The following is a 22,131-nucleotide window of genomic DNA, read 5'->3' on the forward strand; positions in this document are numbered from 1 at the left end:
TTTTAATGTTTTTATCCCCTTTTAAAAATGTTTTTTTTTTTTTTTTTTTTTTTTTTACACACTTTTCCAGGTGCCAGTCTGGAGCAGCTAATTATGAAGCAGTACTTCAAACCTATTGATGTGGATTCCATCTTCCAGCCCATTGAGCCACTCAGACTGGAGAACATATTTTACAAAAGCAAGCCACGTTACTTTAAACGCACCAGCTCTGCAGTGTGGCACTCGCCTCCAGCTGGCGGGAAGTGAGACCTTTTTAACTGAGAGCAGTGGGGTGTTTGCTGCTGTATTCATTTTTTTTTTTATCCGTTTCAAATAAAGTTTTCCCAGTGTAACTTGTTTTTCTTTGAGAGGTTTTCTAGTAGTGAGAAAATATGATTTAGTGCTAGTTTAAGTTAGTAATGTAGGGATAAAAACATATGCTGTATTGAGGATGTGGAAAGTTGTTTTGCCTGGTTGCATTTTTAGGCCCAAGCAGTGAAATCACTGCAAAGGCCTAGTGTAGTCACGCTGCTATGATTCTTCCGTCAAATTAATTGGCTTTTTAGAGGCCAACTCACCAAAGTTGGTGGTGTGCAAGAAATTGCATATAGTGGAATACTTTGATGGATGCTATGGAACGTTACCCTGTGTAAAAATCAGGAAAGATTTAGACTTTTTTCCTGCACCACTGCTTGAAGAAAGAAAGTGTCTTCTAAAAACTAGCAGTAGGTTTGGGAGTTTGATTTTCAACTCCAAAAAGTCCAACTAGCTCATCTGTAACAACACCAGCCTGCACCAGAACTCTTCCACCTTGCAAGCACCTGATCACATTTGAGTCTTCTCAAATCTTTGGTGGTTAATTAACGATTTTTTTTTTTTTGGTCAGCATGTTTCTTGTGACCCTGTTAACTATTTGCAGCAAAACGTTTGATATTTCTGTGATCACGCCCCAATATCTTAGCAATCCAAGAGTGCTCCGTCCCTCTGCAAGACTTTTTTATTTTTATTTTGGACTTTTCAATCGCTTAAATCTCTCAATTTCTTTTGGCCAATTTTGCCTGAGGAAAAGAAGCTGCCTAATAATTATTAACACCTTGATATAGGGTGTTGATCTACTTAAATATCTGGAAGTTATAGTGCCTGGTCTGTTTTTATTTTTATTTTCTTATAACAATCTTCATGCTGAATTTGTTGATTTTACTTGTCTAATTTGTAAAATTCAACCAAAAGACTGGAATCACTATACTGTTTATACATGTGGAAATTATTTATGACTGGTTTTAGTGGCGTTTTCACCTCAAATAAATTAAAAGAACATCACTGATTGAGGTTGCCTTTGATATTAGAATCTGATCTAAAGCATTTTAGGGTGACGCTTTACATTATTCTGCAAAGCTTTCACATTAAAGGAAAAAAACGCTGAATTAACTCAATGCTACTTTCATTAGTGTCGCTTAGTTCCTACCGTCAGTGAACGCAACATACTCCACCTCCTGACGTGTTTACGTGGTGGGCGCCTCTGCAAAACGGTGCGGTGACTTTGAGTAACATTCAGGTGGCGTGTATCTCTTAAACCTTTAATATTAAACATATTGAACTGCCATTCTGCCAGTAATTATTACTAAAGTGAAAAAGGGTTGAAAATATTCCAAACAGGTAGGTTTATTTATGCTTTTATTAACAGCTTATGGCGGGTTAGCTTCGCATTGTTTAGCTAGCATAAGTTAATGCTGGGCTTTTCTGTGAGATTTATAAACGTGATTTGAAATCAATGATTTACCAGCTGCAAGTTTAAGATAGAAACCATCCCATAAAGGTTTATTAATAGTTGATAAGCGGTTTGCAAACAGATGCAGGCAATGTTTGCATCAATACGGATGCATCTAAATGTGCAATAAAATATGTGAAGTGACTGTTGTAACCATTATATTGGGATTTTAAAAGAAGTAGACCTTTAAGGCGAAGTAGAAGGTAAAGGTTTCGTGGTGCATTTATACCCCGACACTCCGCTACCTCTTCATAAAATTTTATGCAACTCCATATTCTATCTAATTAGAATATGGAGTTTACCTGTGCTCAATTTAATCTCAAATATAAAACCTGCTGCTTTGCAAAGGCCTCAAAGGTTTGTTGCAGAATATTGGGGAACAAACAGCGTCAACACAACAGACGGGGATTAAATTGTGGAGAACTTTTAAGGCGAAGCAACCGTGGAAATAGTTAAATTACTTGACAATACTGGAAGAAAACCCCATAAAGGCTTTGAATAACTTGAGACTGCCTTACAGCAAGACGGTAAAAACAAAAGTACAACCGGAACCACCATGCAAAAGTTAGTATCAATGCATGTCCATGCATTGAACAGGTTTTGTTAGATTTGAAAACTGATGTTCTGTGCTTTTTGTCCAAACTGCTTGAGTTATTTTGCAAAGAGGAGTGGCTCTAAATATGCAAGGCTGATACATTCTCCGAATGACAGAGAGAAATTGTTCTACAAAAGGGGTTCTGGGAGTGAATGTAAATCCATGCCACACTTTTGATGTAAAAAAAAAAAAATCTGACTTTGCAATCAGGCTCTACTTTGAGTTGGATTGCAACATAAAATCTCAGTGGAATAAATTGACGGTTGTGGTTATAATGTGACAAAGTTCATGGGATGTAAATACTTTTGCTTTTACCATAATGCAAAGTTTGCAAACAATGTTATGGTCTGTCTGTGTGAGACTTGTGTGTGTCACCGGTACAGATAAGTGACCTTTTTCTTCAGATTAGTCCCTTAAATCATCAACATCTCATAAGGACACTGTTTAATTTTTTCTTATTGTATCCTGGTGTGTTTTGTGTTGGATTTGACCTGCAGAAACGTTGACGGTCATTTTCTCATTCATTGTTGTAATCTTGATAGAAATGACTTCCCAAATCCGACAAAACTTCCATCAGGACTGCGAGGCTGCAATCAACAGACAGATCAACTTAGAGCTGTATGCCTCCTATGTTTATCTCTCAATGGTGAGAAACACTTAAAAGCCACTTTTGTTCTGTGTTATTTTAGAGTTACGGTAAGTGGAAAATGTGTTGCTACTTTATTACCCTGTTTTCTCTTTTCTTTAAGGCGTACTACTTTGACAGGGATGATAAATCCCTAGAAAATTTTGCTAAATTCTTCAATGCCCAGTCGAAAGAGGAGTGTGAGCATGCAGAGAAGCTGATGAGTCTGCAGAACAAGCGTGGAGGCAGAATATTCCTGCAGGACATCAAGGTATGCACAGATACTTTTACTAATTAGTGGAAATAAATTATTCTTGTCAGCAGTTGGGTCATTTTTAGAATGTAAAAACCTAATTTCACAACCAGTGGTGCACTTTTGTGTGTCATCATGAATTATTTGTGTGTTAGAAACCCGATAGAGACGAGTGGGGGAGCGGCCTGGAGGCCTTGGAGTGTGCTTTGCAGCTAGAGAAGAGTGTAAACCAATCCCTGCTGGACCTGCAGAAAATGGCAGCGGAACACAATGATCCTCATGTGAGAAACAGCCAAGCAGAACAAGCTTTCAGATCTCTTTGTGTTCTGGCATTTTTCCAATACAACGTCTTTTGTCTTCCTATACAGATGTGTGACTTTGTAGAAACACATTTCCTGGATGAGCAGGTGAAATCCATCAAACAGCTGGCAGACTGGATCTCAAACCTGCGTCGCATGGGCGCTCCTCAGAATGGGATGGCCGAGTACCTCTTTGACAAACACACCATGGGGGAGGAAACCAGTTAAACTGAGTAGCAAATCATCGTCCATCTTCACCTCTGGGGAAGAACTGTGTCAAAATTTCTCAAAATATCATGTCATGTGGCATTATAGCTATTTATGCATCAACCTTTTGTGGCAATATTTAGATAAATATGTGTTTGGAGTTTAGATCATGCCAAAGTAACATTTATCAGTGGTTGTATGATGGAAAGAAAGTTCACCTTCACACCTGGATTAAGACCACCCTACGTTCTCAAGAATTTACAAAACCATTCAAATCATTGTAGTGAGGAGGTATTGAGTGGCTCTAAATGGCAGTCATAGTACTGCGTTGTTAGTACTACGACTCCAGAAAAAAATTAAGAGACCACTTAAAATGATCAGTTTCTCTGATTTTAGGTACATGTTTGAGTGAAATTAACATTGTACTTTTATTTCATGAACTTCTGACATGTCTCTGAAATTCCAACCAAAAGTTTTGCATTTGCAGAAAATGAGAAATTGTCAAAATCATGAAAAAGGTGTAGCGCTTCCAGACCTAAAATAATGCAAAGAAAACAAGTTTATATTCATTTAGAAACAACAATACTAATGTTTTAACTCGGGAAGAGTTCAGGAATCAATATTTGGTGGAATAACCAGGAGGTTTTCAATGGGGCTCAGTGCAGTGGGCTCTTCATTTTTTCCAGAGCTGGAGTTGTTCTTGCTGCATTGTTGGCTATCCGACTGAATGGTGTTGCCACAGGTATTACCGCTACACTAGGGTTTTCCCTCATAATCTGTAGATTTTACCGATAATGGTAGGCAGTTTCTGGTCCTAAATGATCAGTTTCAGTCTTAATGTAGAGGAACAAACTTTATTTTCATCAGCTTTCTGACAGCACAAGAGAATGAACTTGAAGGATTTTCTGTGCTGAACTCAGTGGACCAGTGTAATTATTTTTATCTGAGATACTTGGCAAGTGAAGGATCCACACAGAAGCTCCCCAAGATGGACTTTTTGATAATCACTGAGTTTATTTTTAGAGTTGTGCTGTCTTTATTGTAAAATTACTTCAGAAAGCCTTCTCATCCTTCTCACCGCCCTCCATATCTAAATACAATACCACTAGACATCAATGCAAATTCATTCCATTCATTCTCGACATGAACTTTCAACAATCTCCTTGTTTATATGTGAGGTATATATTTGTCTCTAAAACACTAGGATGTCTCAGACCAGTGTGAAGGAGAACTTGCTGAAAGATATGCATATTTTCCAACTGTAAAATAGTTTCACTTGTAGCCGATGACAGATTGGTTTCTTTCATTACCATTAAAGCCATAACCTGCACTTAGAATTGAATTACAGTCTTAGAAACAAAGCCATAAATTTGTATTCACTATAGACAGTGAAAATAGTAAGTATTTTATTTTTTTCTAAATTGATCTTTTCATTATTTAAAGTGACGGATACCCATGAATCTGAGTAGCTTTTACATCATATATTTTCCAAACTTTGTTCTTTATTGAAAAATATTGTTTTGTTGGTATAATTTCCTCATTTTTGGTCAGTTTCTTCACAACTTTTAAAGTTTGAGTTCAGCATCCTGTAGTTACTTTACAGCAGTGAATATTCTTGTTGTACGTACAAAAAAGCTTGTCTTATGAAAATAAAGCAATAATATTCAAATAATTTATGGGGTTTATTTTTATTTAAATAAACAATGATAAAAGTAGCACAGCATGTTATTTAATATATAATTTAATAGCATACAGATTAGCACAAAGCTAAGAAGAGGGCTATAAACAGTTAAGCTTGGTTTTCAGTAGAAGTGTACAAGTTTGAAATTTCTTACTGGCTCAGTGTCAGTTCCCTTAAGGGGATTTTTGCATAAGAAGTAGGTCAATTCTGAGCTAATTCAGGAAATAGGCTTTAACACAAAGTCCTTAATTTGTAGATGTGGGTTTGACAAAGTCCAGCAATGTGTCATACATATTGATTTCATATTAGAGATGTAATAAGCTACTTTAATGTTCAGCATGACTGGGTGCTGGCCTTAAAACGTCTCTTGGCATCAACAAACTAATTCAAGTCACAAAGAGCTAATTCCTTTTTTACCATAATGTTTCTTGTTACATCACTGATTGAACATAGTTCCAGAATCAAATATATAAAAGGCTTCAAATTAGTTAGTTTTTTCCTCAGTCCTGCTCCCTTTCTCTTCCTTATTCATCCCACCATCCACCAGAACTCCCAGCAGATCCCCCTCAGTCAATGAGATTCCCGAATCATTGGCTGAGTTTTGCTGATTCGCTTCTTGTGAAGGCGCAGATGTAGAAACTGTGTTCATGTTGGTACTCGACCCAGCGCTTCCGCTCCCATTGCTCATCCTCGGATTTGAGGTGAAGTTTCCATGGTTGCTAAAACCACTGTGGCTTGTTCCATTGCAAAGACTTCCTGTTGTGGCAGCGCTGTTGGTGCTTGTTGCATTAATGCTGCCGGAGCTACTGTTGGGATTACAGGGATTTGGTGCCGCTGTGTGAGAGGGGGGAGTGAATGAGAACACTCTTTCACCTCCACCTCCCGTTGCCCGAGCACTCAGGGGTCCTGGCTGGCTGTCAGCAGCTGGGAGGGTGTCTAAAGTGAGGCGAGGGGGCGGCGGGCGTCGGGACAGTAGGCCATGTCCTGGTCTGAGTTTAGATATGGGGCAGAGTTCCGGTGCTGGGTCGGGGAAGGAGAACGCCGGTCCACTCTGCGACTCTCCCTCCCCGCACAACCAGGGAAATGCAGAAGATGGAGGTGGTGGGAGATGGTTGGGTGTGTCCGGAGCCAGTAACTGGGAGCCCACAGTCTGAGGGGCCATGGAGCTGCAGCTGCGTTCCCAATCGTTTTGGGTCCGCCGGGGATGGCGAGGGCGAGGCACTGCCGGGGGCACACAATGAATTGGTGTTTGGGGGCAGCTGTAAAATCCTGGCCTTTCATACATGGGAACAGTGGAGAAGGCGTAGTCCGGATCCCGGTCCTGGTTCAAAGGGTAGCGGGCTTGAGTAGGGGTCGATGGTGCTTCTGGGTGCAAGTAAAGAGGGAAGCGGTTCAGTGGAGCTCCAGGGCGGCGGCGCAGCAGAGGCACCCGGGACGAGCGAGGAAAGTTTGGGGACTGGACGCCCAAAAGACGGCCCAACCCTCCAAGTAGTGGAGTGGTATAGTTGGCTTCTTCATGTTCTTTGATTTGTTCCAAGTTGGACTGGAACTCCATCTCCTCCTTAGGAACACTAGAGGACATCAAGTGCATAATTACCCAGCTGTAATGAATCCTTTGATTGTTTTCCAGGTAACAAACACATTACTTTACCTGATATCTAAAGCCGAACCCATGAAGGAGGGCTTACGGTGTTCAGCACTGGCAGGAGTGTAAGGAGGTTGGGGCTCCGACTCATTCCAGTACATGTCCCTCTCAACCAGTGGCAAGCTGTCGTACATCTCATCCACAGACAAAAGAGACACCTGAGACACAACGGAAACCTCTACAAGTCAAACACCCTAACAGCAGCTGTCCTTTAGATTTAAAACACAGCTGGGAAATAGTTTGCACCTGCAGGTTCCGATCAACTAGCCAGTTTGTTTCAAAGTCATCATCGTCTTCACCAAAAGGGTTTATGAGTTGCTCAGCCACCTGAGACCATCAAAACAAAAGATCATGTTATTGAAAGCTGAAAGTCAGAAGTGATAATAAGCTTTTAGCTTTGCCTCACCTTCAGCCAGCCAACATAGAAAAAAAACTGCAGCAGGGTAAAAACCGGCAGGTAGAAATCCACATCATGTCCCGGATATCCCTGAGCAGGATCCAGGAACTGTCGGCCAATCAGACAAGCCAGAAAGAAGCTGTAGACCGCAACTGTTGCCACCTAATTGAAAGGCATCAGTCATTTGCTTAACTGCTACACCTGTTATTGAGATTCCCGTTGTAGAAAATAAATCCCACCAACCTGAGTGTAGACGAGAGGCAGGCTAATCCAGTCATAACCGTACAACTTCATACACTTTGCCCTCAGGCTGTTCAGCTCCTGAATGGAAAATAAAACAAAATTGGTCCAGTTAAAATGAAGGATGTTTATAAGTTACTTCACGTCTCGCCAACAGGCTGATGACCTACAGTGAGAATGGCTGTGAGGGCCACATCATTGTTGATGCGACCCTCAGTCCGGGCTCTCAAAGCCAAGTTGACGAACCATGTGCAGGGCACCCAGAACTTGTTATGGGGTGAAGGTAGATCCTCCAGGTGCCTCAGTTCCTCTGAGGTCATCAAACCTGAAAGGAAGAAACATATCATGAAGGTGTGTGACTGTGTTCTTTTATGGTATAAAGGCGCGTTGGATGGTTTTCATTTGTAAGCTATTGGATTTCACTGCCATGCCGTACCTGCCTGCACCAAATGCTCAGTGGTTGGAAACCTCTTGTAGACGGCAGTGCTGACAGAGCGGTAGATCAGAACTCCTGAGAGGTTGACGTAGCGCATCAGTGTTCTTCGGGTCAGCCTGGCAGTGTCATCGGTCCCACGGACATGGCCTCCTACTAGTGCTGCCAAACGGTCTGGCCAGGGTATGTTCTCAAACTGACCCCACCAACGGGAAACAACCAGAGTCACATAGAAACCTGTTAAAAAATTTTATTAATTAACATCAGATAAGAATCACAGTTTCAAAGGGCTGTATTATGCAAAATTCACATTTTGCATTTTTTTTTGCACTTCCATTTGGATCTCTGTTACTTCTAAAAACAGACCTAGTATGTAAAAAAAACTCAGCCACTTTTTGGCAATAAGTTAATGTTTTTTGGTGTCTGGAACAAGAGCCGTTTTACAATTTTCCCAAATGTAATGTCTCTGCCCCTCACCTGTTCAAGGAAGTACAACAGTTTACCTTTAAAACCACCAAAACTCACCCAACACAAACGACACAGGGATGAGTTCTGCATAGCGATCACAATATATCGACAGCTTCTCAAACAGCCTCTTCTGCTCACTGCTTAGTAGAAACCTGGTGAAAAAAAAAAAACTAAGTTCATTCATAAGCCGTGAGGGTCTGACCAGTTACCCCAACATGTGTGTTTTTGGACTGTGGAGAGAATCCACCCATGCCAGCTCCACATAGAAAGTCCTTAACTAGGATTTGAACCCATGACCTTTTTTGATGTGAACAGTCCTGCAGAATATCTTTTCAAATTTAATTTCAGTTTCTTGTCAGTGGTTCTCAGTTTGTGTGCTGAAATTCTCATAAGGGGCTTACTGCTTCTGTCAAACATACTTTTCCTTTGAAGAGATTTACACAAGTAGCAACATAGGAAGTGGTCACAAACAAGCTTTTTTTTTTCTCTACATAATCCTATTTTGTCAGGAATGTTTTTAGAAATGTAAGCCAAAACGTCTCTTACATCTGAAACTTTACCTAATATTGACTGTTGTCTAAGCTCTATGCTTAATAATAAAACTATTAACTGCCCTCAATTGTTCAGAACAATGTCTGAACCAGCTTATGAAATGACTGACTATTGAGACTTAGGAAAGATATTCACTCGATTTACGTTCAGGCCGGTTCAAGGCCTCTTAATCCTTAAACCTGCAGGGACTGTTCACCCAGAGGCGCTTCAAAATATCCTTGACTGATGTTTTTTCCGTAACCCTGAAATGTTTTGCTAAAAGACCAGTGTTGACTGAATGCCTGTAAATATGTGTCAAAGTACGATCCTGTGGATCTGCATTTACCCCTTTACAGACTTATTTGCTTTTCTTTTCTCATATGTACATTTCTACATTTCAAACAAATTTTTAAGTCAAAGATAAGGTGAGTAAAAGCAAAAAACAAACTATTTTAAAGAGATGATTTTATTTCCCACATTACCCTTTACTCAATCTGACTGACTATTCTTTTATGTTATGGAGGAAATTTGGCCCACTCTTCCGTGGAACATTTTTCATGTCACTTCTTCTTAGACTGTCTATTTACAAATTTGGAACAACTTATAAGTTGATTCTAAATATTTTTGTGTCCAACTAAAAATAAACTTGTATTTTTATTTGATGATTACATATTAGAACAGAAATACAGTATATACACATACACAGAAATATATTTTAAGATAGCACATCTACATTAAGAGAAATAAAAAAAAGCTCAACCTGTTTCTAAAATGGATTAAAAAAACAAACTGCTGCTGTCAGTGTGAGAGGAAACGCCTGATTTTCTTACATATTTAATAATAATTATTATGCAGAATCCATCAGATTGCAGTAACATGTACTTGTTCCTTGTCTTTCTCATACATATTCAATAACCAAGCATCATATGTCATTATTAGAGCTTTTATCTGCATTCATACAGAATCCTACTACCTTCTTTTCTAAACGAAGGTTTTAAATAATTAACCGACTCCAGTGATTACCTGTAAACGACGCTGAAGAAATAATAGAGCACTGTGAAGATGATGAGCTCTCTGTACAGCAGTTTGTAGATGCTGCCTTTCCATCGCAGCAGCAGGTGAAAAAAGGTCCCCAAACCTGCATCAGCAACTCTCCGAGAGTATGTCACTGTCATTGCTGTCTTTCACTGCTTCTTCTAGACCAATCTGCAGGCAGGATGTGGTCTAACATGAGAGAACCCGATGGACGGAGCGTCTTTGTTTTTTTTTTGGGCTTCGCTTGAGTTCAGCTTCAGTGTTTGAACTGGAACTCACAAGCCCAACCTGGCAACAAATCTACAAAAAACGAACAGACACTTTTATTATTCTAAAGATTTACCTGCATTATGAGCCAATACATTGCTCTAATACAAAACACATTTTATTTAGTCAATCTATCATTAAATAAGTGATTTTATTTCATGTTTTTTCAAATCAATCTGCTAAAACACACCACAAAGTTGCCTTTTAAAGTTCACCTTTCAAAGTTTTACTACTTAACGCTCAGAACCGACTGATGCACTCACCAGTATGAAAATGAAAACACCTGGCCATCCTACTTGTTGTTGCTCGAGACGTGGGACGGCAGAGCCCAGGGACAATGTTGTAAACGGCAAAGAAGGAAAGGAAAATGTAAGCAAGGCTCTCCCACACCTCCGGTCACTTGATGTGTTAATCTGTCTGTGCAACAAAGCTGCATTGTGAGGCCAGATCCTGCTAATCTGAGCAAATCTGAGCACCACACTGCTGCCACAAATAGACATGAATGTCGAGTGCTATGATCTGACACTGAGGAGCATATCTTTCATGTTGTTAATTCATACACACACATATAAATTTGACTATACTAAAGAAAATACTGAACATATCGTTATCTCTGAAAGAACACTTGATTTGTTTGACTGAAGCGGCTTTGAGCCTTCAGGTGAAAACTAAGTTCGGCCCCCTCAGCTGGAAGAAATGTGTACAGCTGAGTTGCTACTGGTCAGCAGAGGTTAGCGATTAACCCTTCCTGCCAAACCAGGAGACTCAGATCAGGGCGAAGTGCGGCGAGTTTGGTGAGTTAAACTCACAGGATTAACTAAGCAGAAAAGTGCTGTTTTACAGAATTTTGTGCTCTGGCAACAAGAAATCATGCTGGTGAGTATTTACTTTGTATCTTTTAGTTATAAAACTATTTCAAACATGCAGATTTAGAGTGTTTTACAAGTGTTATCTGGAAGAAAATGTATTCCTTTAGCATAACTCGTGAAGAAAAAAAGTGTTTCACCCTGTCGTGTGGATTTTAAGGTATTGTTTTTGACTTTCTTCTCTGTCAAGTACTAAAAAAACCCACAGACATCAGGTACAGCCAGCTCAGTTTCAACAATTTGCCGAAGTAAGTCTTCACAAAGGAAAACTTGCTGCTTCTCACTTGGACTGCTTGGGAAAGAGAGAGAACCACATGGATGCGTTCGAGGGAATTCACAGTGTCCGTATTTCCTCATCTCCGCCGACTTCAGCCTCATCCACCCCAGGGTATGAAGTCCTGAAGGCAGGCCGGTCGGGAATAGCAGTCTACTCCTCTCCAGTTTTCTTTGGGACATCTGCAGTCAAACACCAGTCCAGCAGGGTCACTGCGGAGGAACGCTGTGTTGTTGGACAGTAAGTGTCACTTTCCGAGCAAACCGTGGCAAAAAATCTGCAGAAGGGAACTTTTTTTTATTTGCTTAAATGCCAAAATTGAAAGTCTATACTAACATGGCAGTGACAGTATTTGATAAGGGCGGTGTGGCTTTCTGCCCAGGGCGGCACATCACATGGAGGGCAAAAAATAAATAAATAAACAAAGATTATTCAAGTTTCTGTTGGTTATTTGGATGTTCAGTTAGTGGAAATAAAAAATGCCACTAGGTTGTGTAAGCACTGTAAAGACATCCTGCTGTACAGCAAGAGAGGTATGCTTTCACATAGCAGGTGGTGGGCGGTGTGCTCTGCTTAAAAATCTATTGTTGTGTTTGTTCCACAACAGAGCGAGACTGTGCCGCGTCAAAGTGAGTGACGTGTAGAGAGCTATGCACTGTTGAACATTTTAAACCAAAATGACGTCACGCCTCAAATCAGAAACAACTTTGCTCAGGGAAGAATCAGCCTCAGCCTCAATATCTCTTGCTTTTTTTTTTAGCACAATGAAAAAACGTGGGAATCTAAGTTTTTGAAATAAAATGTGATTTTAAAGTGGGATAGGCAGTGAGTGCTGTATGAGGCTATGTCTTTCTGGTTATATGTTAATATTTCTGATAATTAGACATTGAAGTAGATTTTATTTCCACTGAATGCTGTTGTGTTGGGCCCCAGAAGGAGATGCTTGCCCAGGGTGCCAACTATATGGTTCCCTCCATTTATTACAAAACAAATGGAGTTAGGATTGATCAAGCGTCTTTGAGCCGGTTTATGGCTCTGTAATCCTTGCATGGCACTTTTTTTCTTTATGTTTGTGGTTTTCACCTTGATATTAAAGTTTAGCATTAAACAATAAATATCCTGAACTTGAAATGTGCTTTAAAACTTCGCCTAAAGTGCAGTTTTGTACTGTGACAGTGTCTGTGTCTGCTGGGATGAGTCTGACGGGAAACTGGGAGTGGAGGTGCCGTCATGTGACCAGAGAGGAGGGCAGGAGAAGAGGAGAAAGTTGTTTTCTGTCTAAGGAAATTATTATTATTTTACAGGACCTGCTGAACGGTACACTAGGAACGTATTCAAGGCCAACCTGCTGTACCGTTTTTCTTTGCCTTTTTTTGTTTTTGTGTCCTGCTCCTTCACTGCTGCTGCTTGTTCTTCTTCTTCTTCTTCTTGTCGACGTCAGCGTCCGCATTCCTCCGCTGTGATTTAAAACGGCTGGGATTAGTTTCAGCGAAACTAGCTACCCTTAGCTCACTTTGTTCCGCCGTTTATTTGTCTAACAACGAGAAGCGTGGGGGGAAAAGGAGGAAAACGGGAGGCTGACACGCGTGAGGACATCAGTGGGGTTTGTCTGCTGTCCTGGACTCTGACAGGGTAAGGCTGCCTGGGTATTAAAGATTAAAGAATCGGGACTGACGGCTAACTAGCTCAGACTGCTTCAAAACCTTATTGATCCATTCTTTGACTCAAACTTGGAATTTAAATATTTCTAGAACACGACATTCAAAGGCTGCGAATGCAAAATCAAAGTTTTCCAAACTATGGTTCGGGGTTCCTCTCTGGTCCGAGGCTGGGGGAAAGGACGCCAGATATTAAAGCTAGAACATGTCAGAAAATTCAATGGGTTATATGTCAATCCAGGCTGTTTCATCTAAAGAACACTTCAAAAATGCTGAAAAGAAATCCAGATACTCAAATGATACATGCATGATGCAATCATGTGTTCAGGTTAAACATTAAGACGGTTACGGTGCTGTAAACGCTGAAGTTGCTCCAGGTCAGTTCACATTGCCACCAAATGAGATTCACTTTGTTGCTCTCACACCTCTAAGGAAATCATGGTGTTGGTGTATTTTTTTTCCCCACACAAATGACAATTGTCATTTTGTATTTAAAAAAAAATCCCCAAATCCCATTTAATTTAATTCAGTTATTTTTATAGGGACTTTGTACATAAACATCAATTGTAACAAACAAACGGCAATTTTTCATTGCAGTCCACTGCATGGAAAAATTGTGCATTATCTGAAAACTTCATATTACCCTTTATTCTCAATTTACTTTTGCTCTAAATCCCTATTTAGGCCAGTTGATTCTAATTAAACGTGATAGATTGTAAGCCCAGACCAAAACACTGTAACAATGAGTGATATTTATTGAAGTCATGAAAGGCACATTTTCTTATTAAACTCAGAATTACAATCATTCTAGGAGTAGATTACAGTTATCTCAGTGATATCACAACAAAAATAATGTTGCTGGTTCTGATGCAGAAAAACGCTGAAAACTCCAGAACCTTGATCATCCCAGTATGCATGCACTATTCAGAAGGAATGAGGGGGGAGGGGGGAAAGAGATAAATTATATTTTATGTATGCATGCCTTCTCAATGTGAACATTTGAAACTGCAGCCTGGGATACAAAATCCCCTTTTTTCCTTTTCTGTTTTTGTTTTTGAGGGCACAACAGCTGAAGCATAATCAGTGGTCTGAAAATGAGTTTTAAGTTGATTCTTAAAGCTGGAACAAAGAGTTCCTATTGAAGATGCAAACTCACAGATGGTGTGAAATGTGCTCTGACTGAGTTTTATTTACTGTCACAAGAAGCTGGTAGCCAAATGACAGAAATAAAACTGTAGAACATTCAAAATTCATGTAAATATAAACCGCGTTTTTCATTCTAGGGTATGAGTATTTAAACATATCGGTTCAGTTATGTAATCACAATGTAAAACATGTGCAACTCTCTCATTTTGTCTCGGATATGCACAAATGTCCTAAAATATATAACTTTTAATGGAGACTAGGTGGCCCAATATAACCTTTTAAAGCTTTTCTATAATCTCCCTACCATTTTCATCATTGTGCTTGGTGGTGAGATGAACCAGATTTCTGATCTAGCCTCATTTGTCACTATTCCAATTACTTTAATCTTTTTAATTAACTCTTTGATAGTTGAATCTACAGAAGTTTCTGTTCCTGTCCCAATCTTCTGATCATTACATATCTGTTCAAACTGTTCAGTTTCAAAAAGTGTAAAGCACTAGAACAAGTCAAACCTTTTCAGCTTGATAAAGTCGGGATTTATCACACTGTGCAATGGACGATATCAGGCTGTACAAACTGTTACTGGAGCAGAATCGCGTCATAAAAGACCCATTAGTCCAACAATGAAAGGAAAACGAGTTATGGGTGTTAACGATCTTATTAGCGCTGACTCTGAGAAGAGTGAGATGAGGAGAGGGAGCAATAATCAGACGTCTGTCACAAGAGCACTCACACTCCAAGATTGTATTGTAGGTTGTTTAAGGTCAGGAGAATACTGTCACACTGAATGGAGACATATTAAAGGAAAACGTTGAAATTTTCTGAAAAAATTTCCTCCAATCAGAACCTTGAAGAAGGTTGTGTTTTTGTGTATCTCGTATTTTAAAAACTGAGAGAACTGCGCCTCTGTATCACGTCATTGTTATTTCTCAGGGAAACAGGAAGTCATGGCTTTCTAATTAAATACGCCAATCAGTTTAAAGCAAATATAAAAACTTCAGCTCTGTTTATTTTTTATGAACTCCGAGGAGTAATTGTGGCAATAATTTTGTTTAAATAATCCCCGTCTAAATAAATGTGCTCAACGTTCAGTGTGAGAATATGCCACTGCAACAAAAATAGAATTTATATTACAGCTTTTTTACACATCTTTATACCAGATATCCCAGCAACTGTTGTATATTATCCGTTGATGTAAGTAGGTTAGTAAGGGAAAACGTGTTCCTCTTTTTGAGCAGTTAAGGTTTCTACAAATTATTGAACTCCATGGCTGTAGATATAAGAACACCAGGGCTAGTTTTCTGTATTTCAAATAATTTAATGACGCCAAATGTTTGGAGGTGGTAAATAAAAATCTTTCTGAAACGGCATAACGCAATCTCTTTCTGCACAAGTACTCAACACAACAACATATGTTTCCTATTCCCCTTTTACGTTGGTATTTTTCTGAAGAGTTTATGATGTTGTGTTTTTTGCAGGTTGGTAGATCTGGATCCGGAGCCGGTGACCGTAGTGGAGGGAGGAAGCCGGGATGGGCCCGTCTCAGGCAGGCCGCACGGCGATCTCTGCCGGCTCCGCAGCTCCTCACTGGAGATTAAAGAAAAAGAAATCAGAGAGAAGGGGTCAGAGATCCTCCGGGAACAGCTGGACGCAGCAAAGAGGGTATCGTAACCTAGTGTTTGCACGCGTGGGCATACCAAATATAGTCCAAAATGGGTGGGAAGGAAAAGCTGACCATGCAGATGTTCTTCGCAGTAAAATGTGTTTCTGTCGTTTGCCTCTTCGCATCTCAGGAACTGAAACTAAAAGACAAGGAGTGCGAACGTCTGTCGCAAGTCAGGAATCAGCTGGAGCAGGAGCTGGAGGAGCTGACTGCCAGTCTGTTTGAGGTCAGCAGCGTTCGCCGCTTTCTGCTGACTGGACTTTAACTCTGCTAGCTGCTGACTGGGAGCCGCGTTGTTTCAGTTATGGAATGAGTGCAGACGCTGGCGTTTCAATCTGCATACATTTATTTACTCAGTATTTCTCAGGAGAAAAAAAAAAAGGGTCATCAGCAAAAAAAAAAATTTAAATGCTGGAAAAATATAGAAACGCATTGACTTGTTTTATTCATGTGGTGACTTTATTTCGACAGGAAGCCCATAAGATGGTGCGTGAAGCTAACGTGAAACAAGCAGGGGCAGAGAAACAGCTGAAGGAGGCTCAAGGAAAGGTGTGCCAAGTTATTGTTATAAGTTATAAATGAGGCCTTTTGTCCACTTTACTCTCCCATTTCACACAGTTAGTGAACATTTATGTCTGGATTTTGTTTCCCAGATTGACGTTTTGCAAGCGGAGGTGACTGCGCTCAAAACTCTGGTGTTGACGTCCACCCCTTCCTCACCGAACCGGCAGCTGCATCCCCAGCTGCAGTCGTCGGGCTCCAGGGGTTCCCACAGGCGCGGCGCGGGCCACATCCGCACCAGCAGTGTCGGCGCAGCCTTCCAGACCTCTTCTGGAAAACCGGAACCTTCTACTGTTTCCATTCAGTCTGTGGCCACAGAGGAGCGAGAGGTAAGTGGGAGAAACTTTTTTTTTTTTCTCCAGAACTTGCGCATTCCTTTTTTCCTCTAGCTTCATCTCCTTTTCAGTCAACTCTGTCGCGTAGAGCTGAGTTCTCTTCTAGTCTTCCTTCTGCAGCCACTAACCTCTCCCTGACCTGTTCTTCCTGTCTGCCGCTGGTTTTTTCTTCCTTTCTCAGCCTGCTGTTCCTGCTCTCCTCTCTCTGATTCTCTGTCTGCTGCCAGGCCAGCCAATCAGTGTAAATGCTGGCCAGGACCAGGGAGAGGGCATAGGAACTGATAGCAAACAGGTAACCTGCTCGTAAGACATTCATTCGCTATACTGTAGTGCACATGTGTTAAACTCAAGGCCCAGTCCGCCACAGCGTTTTATGTTTAGATTTAAAAAAATTATGTTTTCAATCAAATCAATGCAGTTTTTATCTGTTTAATGTCTAATTATATCAATCGGTCCCTCTGGTATTTTGAGAACTATAGTGGAAATTCACACAAAATAAGCAAATCCTCGCACATACGTAATTGGGAGTTTACTGCAGATTTTATTCAAAAATTGTCAAAAATGTTCTTACTTGTACTAAACAGCTGCCTCCACTTTAATTGATGTCAGATTATAGTCCAAGATCTATACGAGTAATAAAATACTCTCATAAATAAGTGCAAATATTTCCAAATTAGTTCCAGAAACTCTTTGATTTTTATTGCAAAAAAAATCACAAAAAAGTATCATGAAATCCTGGATGGACTGAAAAGATGTTCAGTATTATTACTTAACTTTAAGAATTCATTGATATTTTAACAGTTTGTGAATAGGTTTTATCAACACATTCTGGCACAACCGGCCCTTTAAGAGCATTCATGATCCTGATTTGGCCCAAACCGAAAATGAGTTTGACACCGCTGCTGCAGTGTGTCATGTGTTTGCGAGTGTAATTTTTCTAGTTCCAGGTTTTTAAATGCATCATTAAAAGTTTAAGCCTTAAGGATCACAAAGAGAACACATGGGAAACATATTTTGCTATTAAATCTAAAAATTGTCCTCAGAACCTTTTAATAATGGCTGGCTGAACATCCTACAGTTACGTTACCATAGCAATATCGCCTGTTTTTTTTGTTTGTTTTTTTTTTGTCAACGAAAGCTTAATACGAGCATCATGGAGATCTGTGACATCAACGATTAAAAACGAGACGCAGATATTAGATAAAAGGAACAGATGTAATGTTAGTCGTGTGGAAAGCAATTTGGAAAAGTAGCTACTGAGGCTGAGTGCTGCTGAGCAGAGATGAAGGTCATGTGATTCCAGTGAAGGATTTCATGATTAAAGAGGAGACACGCTTCTGGACTGACGTAAAAAAAACAATTCCTCCACACTGCTTCACACTTTCAGGAGCTTATGGTGCAGAGACGCCTGGGAGAACATCCTCCTGAAATAAATGCAAAGCCAAGATTCTTAATTTAATGTAGAATCTTTATTCGATTTTTAGTTTTTGAAACAATGTCAATTCTGTTCCATTAATAACTTTCCTTACAAACATACAGAGGTCTACAAGGGCATTTCATTCTGAATTAATATATTATGGATGGTCAAAAGGGACTAAAGTAAACAAATGCATCATTAAAACATTGATTAAATACACCATAGAACAAGTGTTTTAATTAAATGTTTAAATTAAGTATTTAATAAACAATTTATAAAGTGTTATTAAATTGTTCAATTCAAACATAATTGGATCCTTTAAGCTGTTACTGTTATGTAACTGAGGACTACCAGAACCTTGAGTCCTTCCAAGACTTTGCCATTATTTTTGTGATCTTTTTTAATTTATTTATTTTTTTTGCTATCAAAATCACAGATTTTGTGATGCTACTCTAGAAATATTTGCAAGGAATTTTTTTTATATTTTTTCCCCTCTCTAAGCCCCTTCCAAAATATAGGGAAAGAAAAGAGATGAAAAAAATGAGAAAACAGATTGGACGCAAACATTTTTTATTTTTTAGAGACCTGAAATAACTAAAAGTTAACATCACGTCATACATACTGCCACCTACAGGTGGGAGTTAGCACTGACTTAAACCCAAAGTTTTGTGTGGAAAATTTGTAATAAATTCACAATTATGCATTAGCACAAAATAGTGTTTTTTTATCTTGCCACACAAATATATTCTTTTAAACATAAAATGATTAATTTTTTCATGTAAACCTTTTCTATCTCATTCTAACTTGCCAATTAAAGGAGCTAATGTACATTGTCGCTTCATGACTCAGGTAGTCGGTTCACTGACTGTTTGCGATTGTTTGGTTCCTCTCTGCAGATGGACTCGGTTCTGTTTGCAGAGTTTTTGTTGTGGAGGGAACATCCGAGCCTGGACCGATCCTCCGCCTTCCTGAGCCGAGTTTACCGCGAAGACATCGGGCCGTGTCTCTCCTTCACGAGATCAGAGGTCAGAGCCTCGCTGCCTCCCTTACAGAAGCCAAACGTTGCTCCTCTCATGAATATGTGGATATTTGACTGGCTGTTTTCCACAGCTGTCCCAGCTGGTCCAGAGAGCAGTGGAAAACAACTCCCTGACCGTCGAACCTGTGGCCATGTCGGCTTTACCGGTGGTGAAAGCATCGGCTTTAGAGTGTGGAGGTCCTAAGTGAGTTTGCTTGTTTGTAGCGATTGCCGTTCTGTCCTGTCCTCTGTTTCACTACCTGGTGGTTAAATCATTATCACCGTTTTTGGTTTGGCCTCACTCACTGATGATTTCTGTAGCTGTAAGTTTTGCACTCTGTTATCGGTGAGCGGTTGAATCCTTGGGCACACTAATAGTCACCGTCTCATCTATAATCTTTGTCTTTTCCAGTGGATTTAGGGCTTCAGTAGAGACGTAAGTCCTCTCAGGAATCAGTCAAACTTTATAATTTGCACTAACTTGTGTTTTTGTCTCCTCGTCCAGATTTAAGTGTTAAAAATCCAATCTTTAAACTCTGCATGCCTTTGCAGTCTACGACCATTTCCTTATCTTTCTGTGACTAACTCTGTGTTAGTGTTTATCTTTTCGTGAATGTCTTTTAAAATAACTCATCTCTGTTCAGAAGAAGTACTTGTACTGTTTTAACTTTTTCACATTTTGTCATTTCACAATCAGACTTGATTGTATTATATTGGGATTGTATGCGACACACTGGCACAAAGCAAAAGTGAAGACAAAGGATACATATTTTGGTTCCTTTTTTCCTAAATCTGAAAAGCATGGCTTGGATTTGTGTTCAATCCCTTTTATGCTGATACCCTTAAATACAATTGAATTATGTTATATTAAATACAGCTGTTCAGTTAAGAAATAAGAGGTTTGTTCAAGAACATTATTGAACAAACAGTAGACCATTAATATGTGGCCATTTTTATAGCAGATTTAGGTTGTAAAATGTAAATCTGCTATAATATCCCGAGCTTTAAACACCTTATTCAGGCCAAGATGACCATGGAAACTCTGCAGAGTAAGTACATGTGTAAATTTAACAGGACATCAGCTGTATGCACCACAAACCTGGCCTTTGTGGAACAGTGGCGAGTAGAGAAACACTGTTGAAACGGCATAAGAAGTTTCATCTAATGTTTGCCACGCAGGTGTATAAATCACCCCAGAAATTGTGGAAACTGTCTTTTTATTTTCTACCACCTCACAATTATGCTCCACTTTGTTTTGGCCGTCTCATAAAATCCCAACAATTCTTCAATTTGTGGTTTCAAAGTGACAAAATGGTCAAAAAGTGCAGAGCTTTGACGCTCTATTAAATACTGACTGTCGACACTGTTGAAATGTCTTAACAGCTGATTTGTCTGCTTGTAGAAAATGCGCTTTGAGCGGCTTGTCACGAGTCTGCCAGCATCGCATCAAGCTGGGAGACAAGGGGAGCTACTATTACATCTCTCCATCAAGCCGAGCTCGGGTAACCGCTGAGAGTTATTCTCAAAACTCAATTAGAAATCGTTGCGTTGGCGCCGTGGAGAGCTGCAGAGTTTAAATACTTATCTTTCCAGATCACGGCTGTGTGTAACTTTTTCACGTATATCCGGTACATCCTGCAGGGCTTAGTGAGACAAAATGGTAAGTTAACACATACGCATTCCTTTTTGGAGCTTTGTCTTGCTAACTTTGATCTCGTCTGATGGCGTATTTTTCCGTCACCTTTCAGCGGAGCAGATATTCTGGGAGGTGATGCGACTTCGCAGAGAGATGACCGTCGCTAAGCTGGGTTTCTACCTGACGGACCAGGGCTAAATGACTTCCCAGCCAGACTGAGTCCTGATTAGAGAAGTCTGATTTCAGTTTGCGACCAGATTGTACATCGTTAGTGAAGGGAAGCAGGAAATGTGCTACGTTTTGGGAATGTGATGAGAAAATCAAACCACCTGCTGGATTACGACCTGAAAATGATTATGGGGTTATAGCGGCGGTATGCCCCCTATTGTCGCCACTTATGGGCTCCATTAGGAAATGAGAAGGATATTATCTTCTAAAGAAATGTCCTGCAGAACTTCTTATTGGAGCTCAACAGATGTATTGTTACAGAGTGACCCAACAGACCAGAACCACTCCACGGAGTTTGTCTCTTACTTGAAAAACTCTGCGACATTTGTTTCTCACAGAAATGCAAAGCTCAACTCCTGCCTGCATTCAGGTGACATACAATTCGACACGTCTTCCTACGTCTTCGCAGTCTCTGGTGTGTGCATGCACTTCCTGCTCTGCATGATAACATCATAAACTAGTCACCTTCAGCCTCTTGCAGCTCCATGTGATTCCTTCATTTAATCGGACGTGTTCTCATTAATCACACCTTCACTCTCAGCAGGCACAGCTTTTACATTGTACAGAAGATAAGAGCTTTATTGCAGTTAATTACAATGCTTCAAATGTACATTTGCACTCTTCAATGAACAGTACTATAAACAAGCCATAAATTACATAGCCATATTGGATCATGATTTACCTCTGAGTGTAAATTTGTTATAGTAGCCCACTTTTGTTTTGAACAAAACATGAAGGATTTATTGTGCAATATTTGCTTCTTAGCCAAATTATTGTTTTTTTTTAAAGTCAATGTAATGATGAGTAATAAACAAAGCACTGTTGCTTAAATGTGTGTTAATGACAGAGTTGTTTGTTTCACTCGGAGCGGGTCACTGGTTTCCTTTCAGGTTCATTTGTAAGAGC

The 22,131-nt window shown here is 39.9% G+C and overlaps 4 protein-coding genes across 13 annotated transcripts in view; 3 read left to right on the forward strand and 1 right to left on the reverse strand.

Annotated features, from left to right (window-relative positions):
- Positions 1–332, forward strand: part of incenp (inner centromere protein) — a 13,376-nt gene extending 13,044 nt beyond the window's left edge. For all 6 annotated transcript variants that reach the window (XM_015060318.1, XM_015060313.1, XM_015060314.1 and 3 more), the window contains one exon: positions 71–332. In XM_015060318.1, coding sequence (XP_014915804.1) covers positions 71–246 — 176 coding nt within the window. In that variant the 3' untranslated portion in view covers positions 247–332. The remainder of the gene's footprint in view (positions 1–70) is intronic.
- Positions 333–1,456: 1,124 nt separating this feature from the next.
- Positions 1,457–4,161, forward strand: fth1b (ferritin, heavy polypeptide 1b). 2 transcript variants are annotated; one of them, XM_015060307.1, is made up of 5 exons: positions 1,457–1,635; positions 2,885–2,988; positions 3,092–3,238; positions 3,376–3,501; positions 3,589–4,161. In XM_015060307.1, the coding sequence occupies exons 2-5, from the start codon at positions 2,887–2,889 to the stop codon at positions 3,745–3,747; spliced, it is 534 nt and encodes a 177-aa protein (XP_014915793.1). In that variant the 5' UTR covers positions 1,457–1,635; positions 2,885–2,886; the 3' UTR covers positions 3,748–4,161. The 2 variants fall into 2 exon arrangements, with proteins under 2 accessions (XP_014915793.1, XP_014915794.1); XM_015060308.1 differs by lacking the exon at positions 1,457–1,635 and adding an exon at positions 2,065–2,274.
- Positions 4,162–5,408: 1,247 nt separating this feature from the next.
- Positions 5,409–11,102, reverse strand: best1 (bestrophin 1). Its single transcript, XM_015060302.1, has 10 exons — positions 10,687–11,102; positions 10,145–10,456; positions 8,648–8,742; positions 8,126–8,359; positions 7,860–8,014; positions 7,693–7,770; positions 7,459–7,611; positions 7,299–7,379; positions 7,059–7,210; positions 5,409–6,978 (listed from the first exon to the last, which is right to left on the reverse strand). Exons 2-10 carry the CDS (start codon positions 10,294–10,296, stop codon positions 5,892–5,894), a joined length of 2,187 nt encoding a protein of 728 aa, XP_014915788.1. The 5' UTR covers positions 10,297–10,456; positions 10,687–11,102; the 3' UTR covers positions 5,409–5,891.
- Positions 11,103–11,223: 121 nt separating this feature from the next.
- rab3il1 (RAB3A interacting protein (rabin3)-like 1) lies at positions 11,224–22,059 on the forward strand. 4 transcript variants are annotated; one of them, XM_015060303.1, is made up of 13 exons: positions 11,229–11,299; positions 11,480–11,803; positions 15,846–16,029; positions 16,161–16,256; positions 16,502–16,579; positions 16,684–16,920; positions 17,108–17,218; positions 19,240–19,368; positions 19,454–19,566; positions 19,774–19,797; positions 20,764–20,863; positions 20,955–21,021; positions 21,110–22,059. In XM_015060303.1, the coding sequence occupies exons 2-13, from the start codon at positions 11,604–11,606 to the stop codon at positions 21,193–21,195; spliced, it is 1,425 nt and encodes a 474-aa protein (XP_014915789.1). In that variant the 5' UTR covers positions 11,229–11,299; positions 11,480–11,603; the 3' UTR covers positions 21,196–22,059. The 4 variants fall into 4 exon arrangements, with proteins under 4 accessions (XP_014915790.1, XP_014915791.1, XP_014915792.1 ...); XM_015060304.1 differs by lacking the exon at positions 19,774–19,797 and having other exon boundaries at positions 11,224–11,299; XM_015060305.1 differs by lacking the exon at positions 17,108–17,218 and having other exon boundaries at positions 11,224–11,299.
- The last annotated feature ends 72 nt before the right edge of the window (positions 22,060–22,131 follow it).

The sequence above is a fragment of the Poecilia latipinna genome, unplaced genomic scaffold (assembly GCF_001443285.1).
Source record: "Poecilia latipinna isolate Pla-1442-1.1 unplaced genomic scaffold, P_latipinna-1.0 Scaffold1699, whole genome shotgun sequence".
Classification (NCBI taxonomy): domain Eukaryota; kingdom Metazoa; phylum Chordata; class Actinopteri; order Cyprinodontiformes; family Poeciliidae; genus Poecilia; species Poecilia latipinna.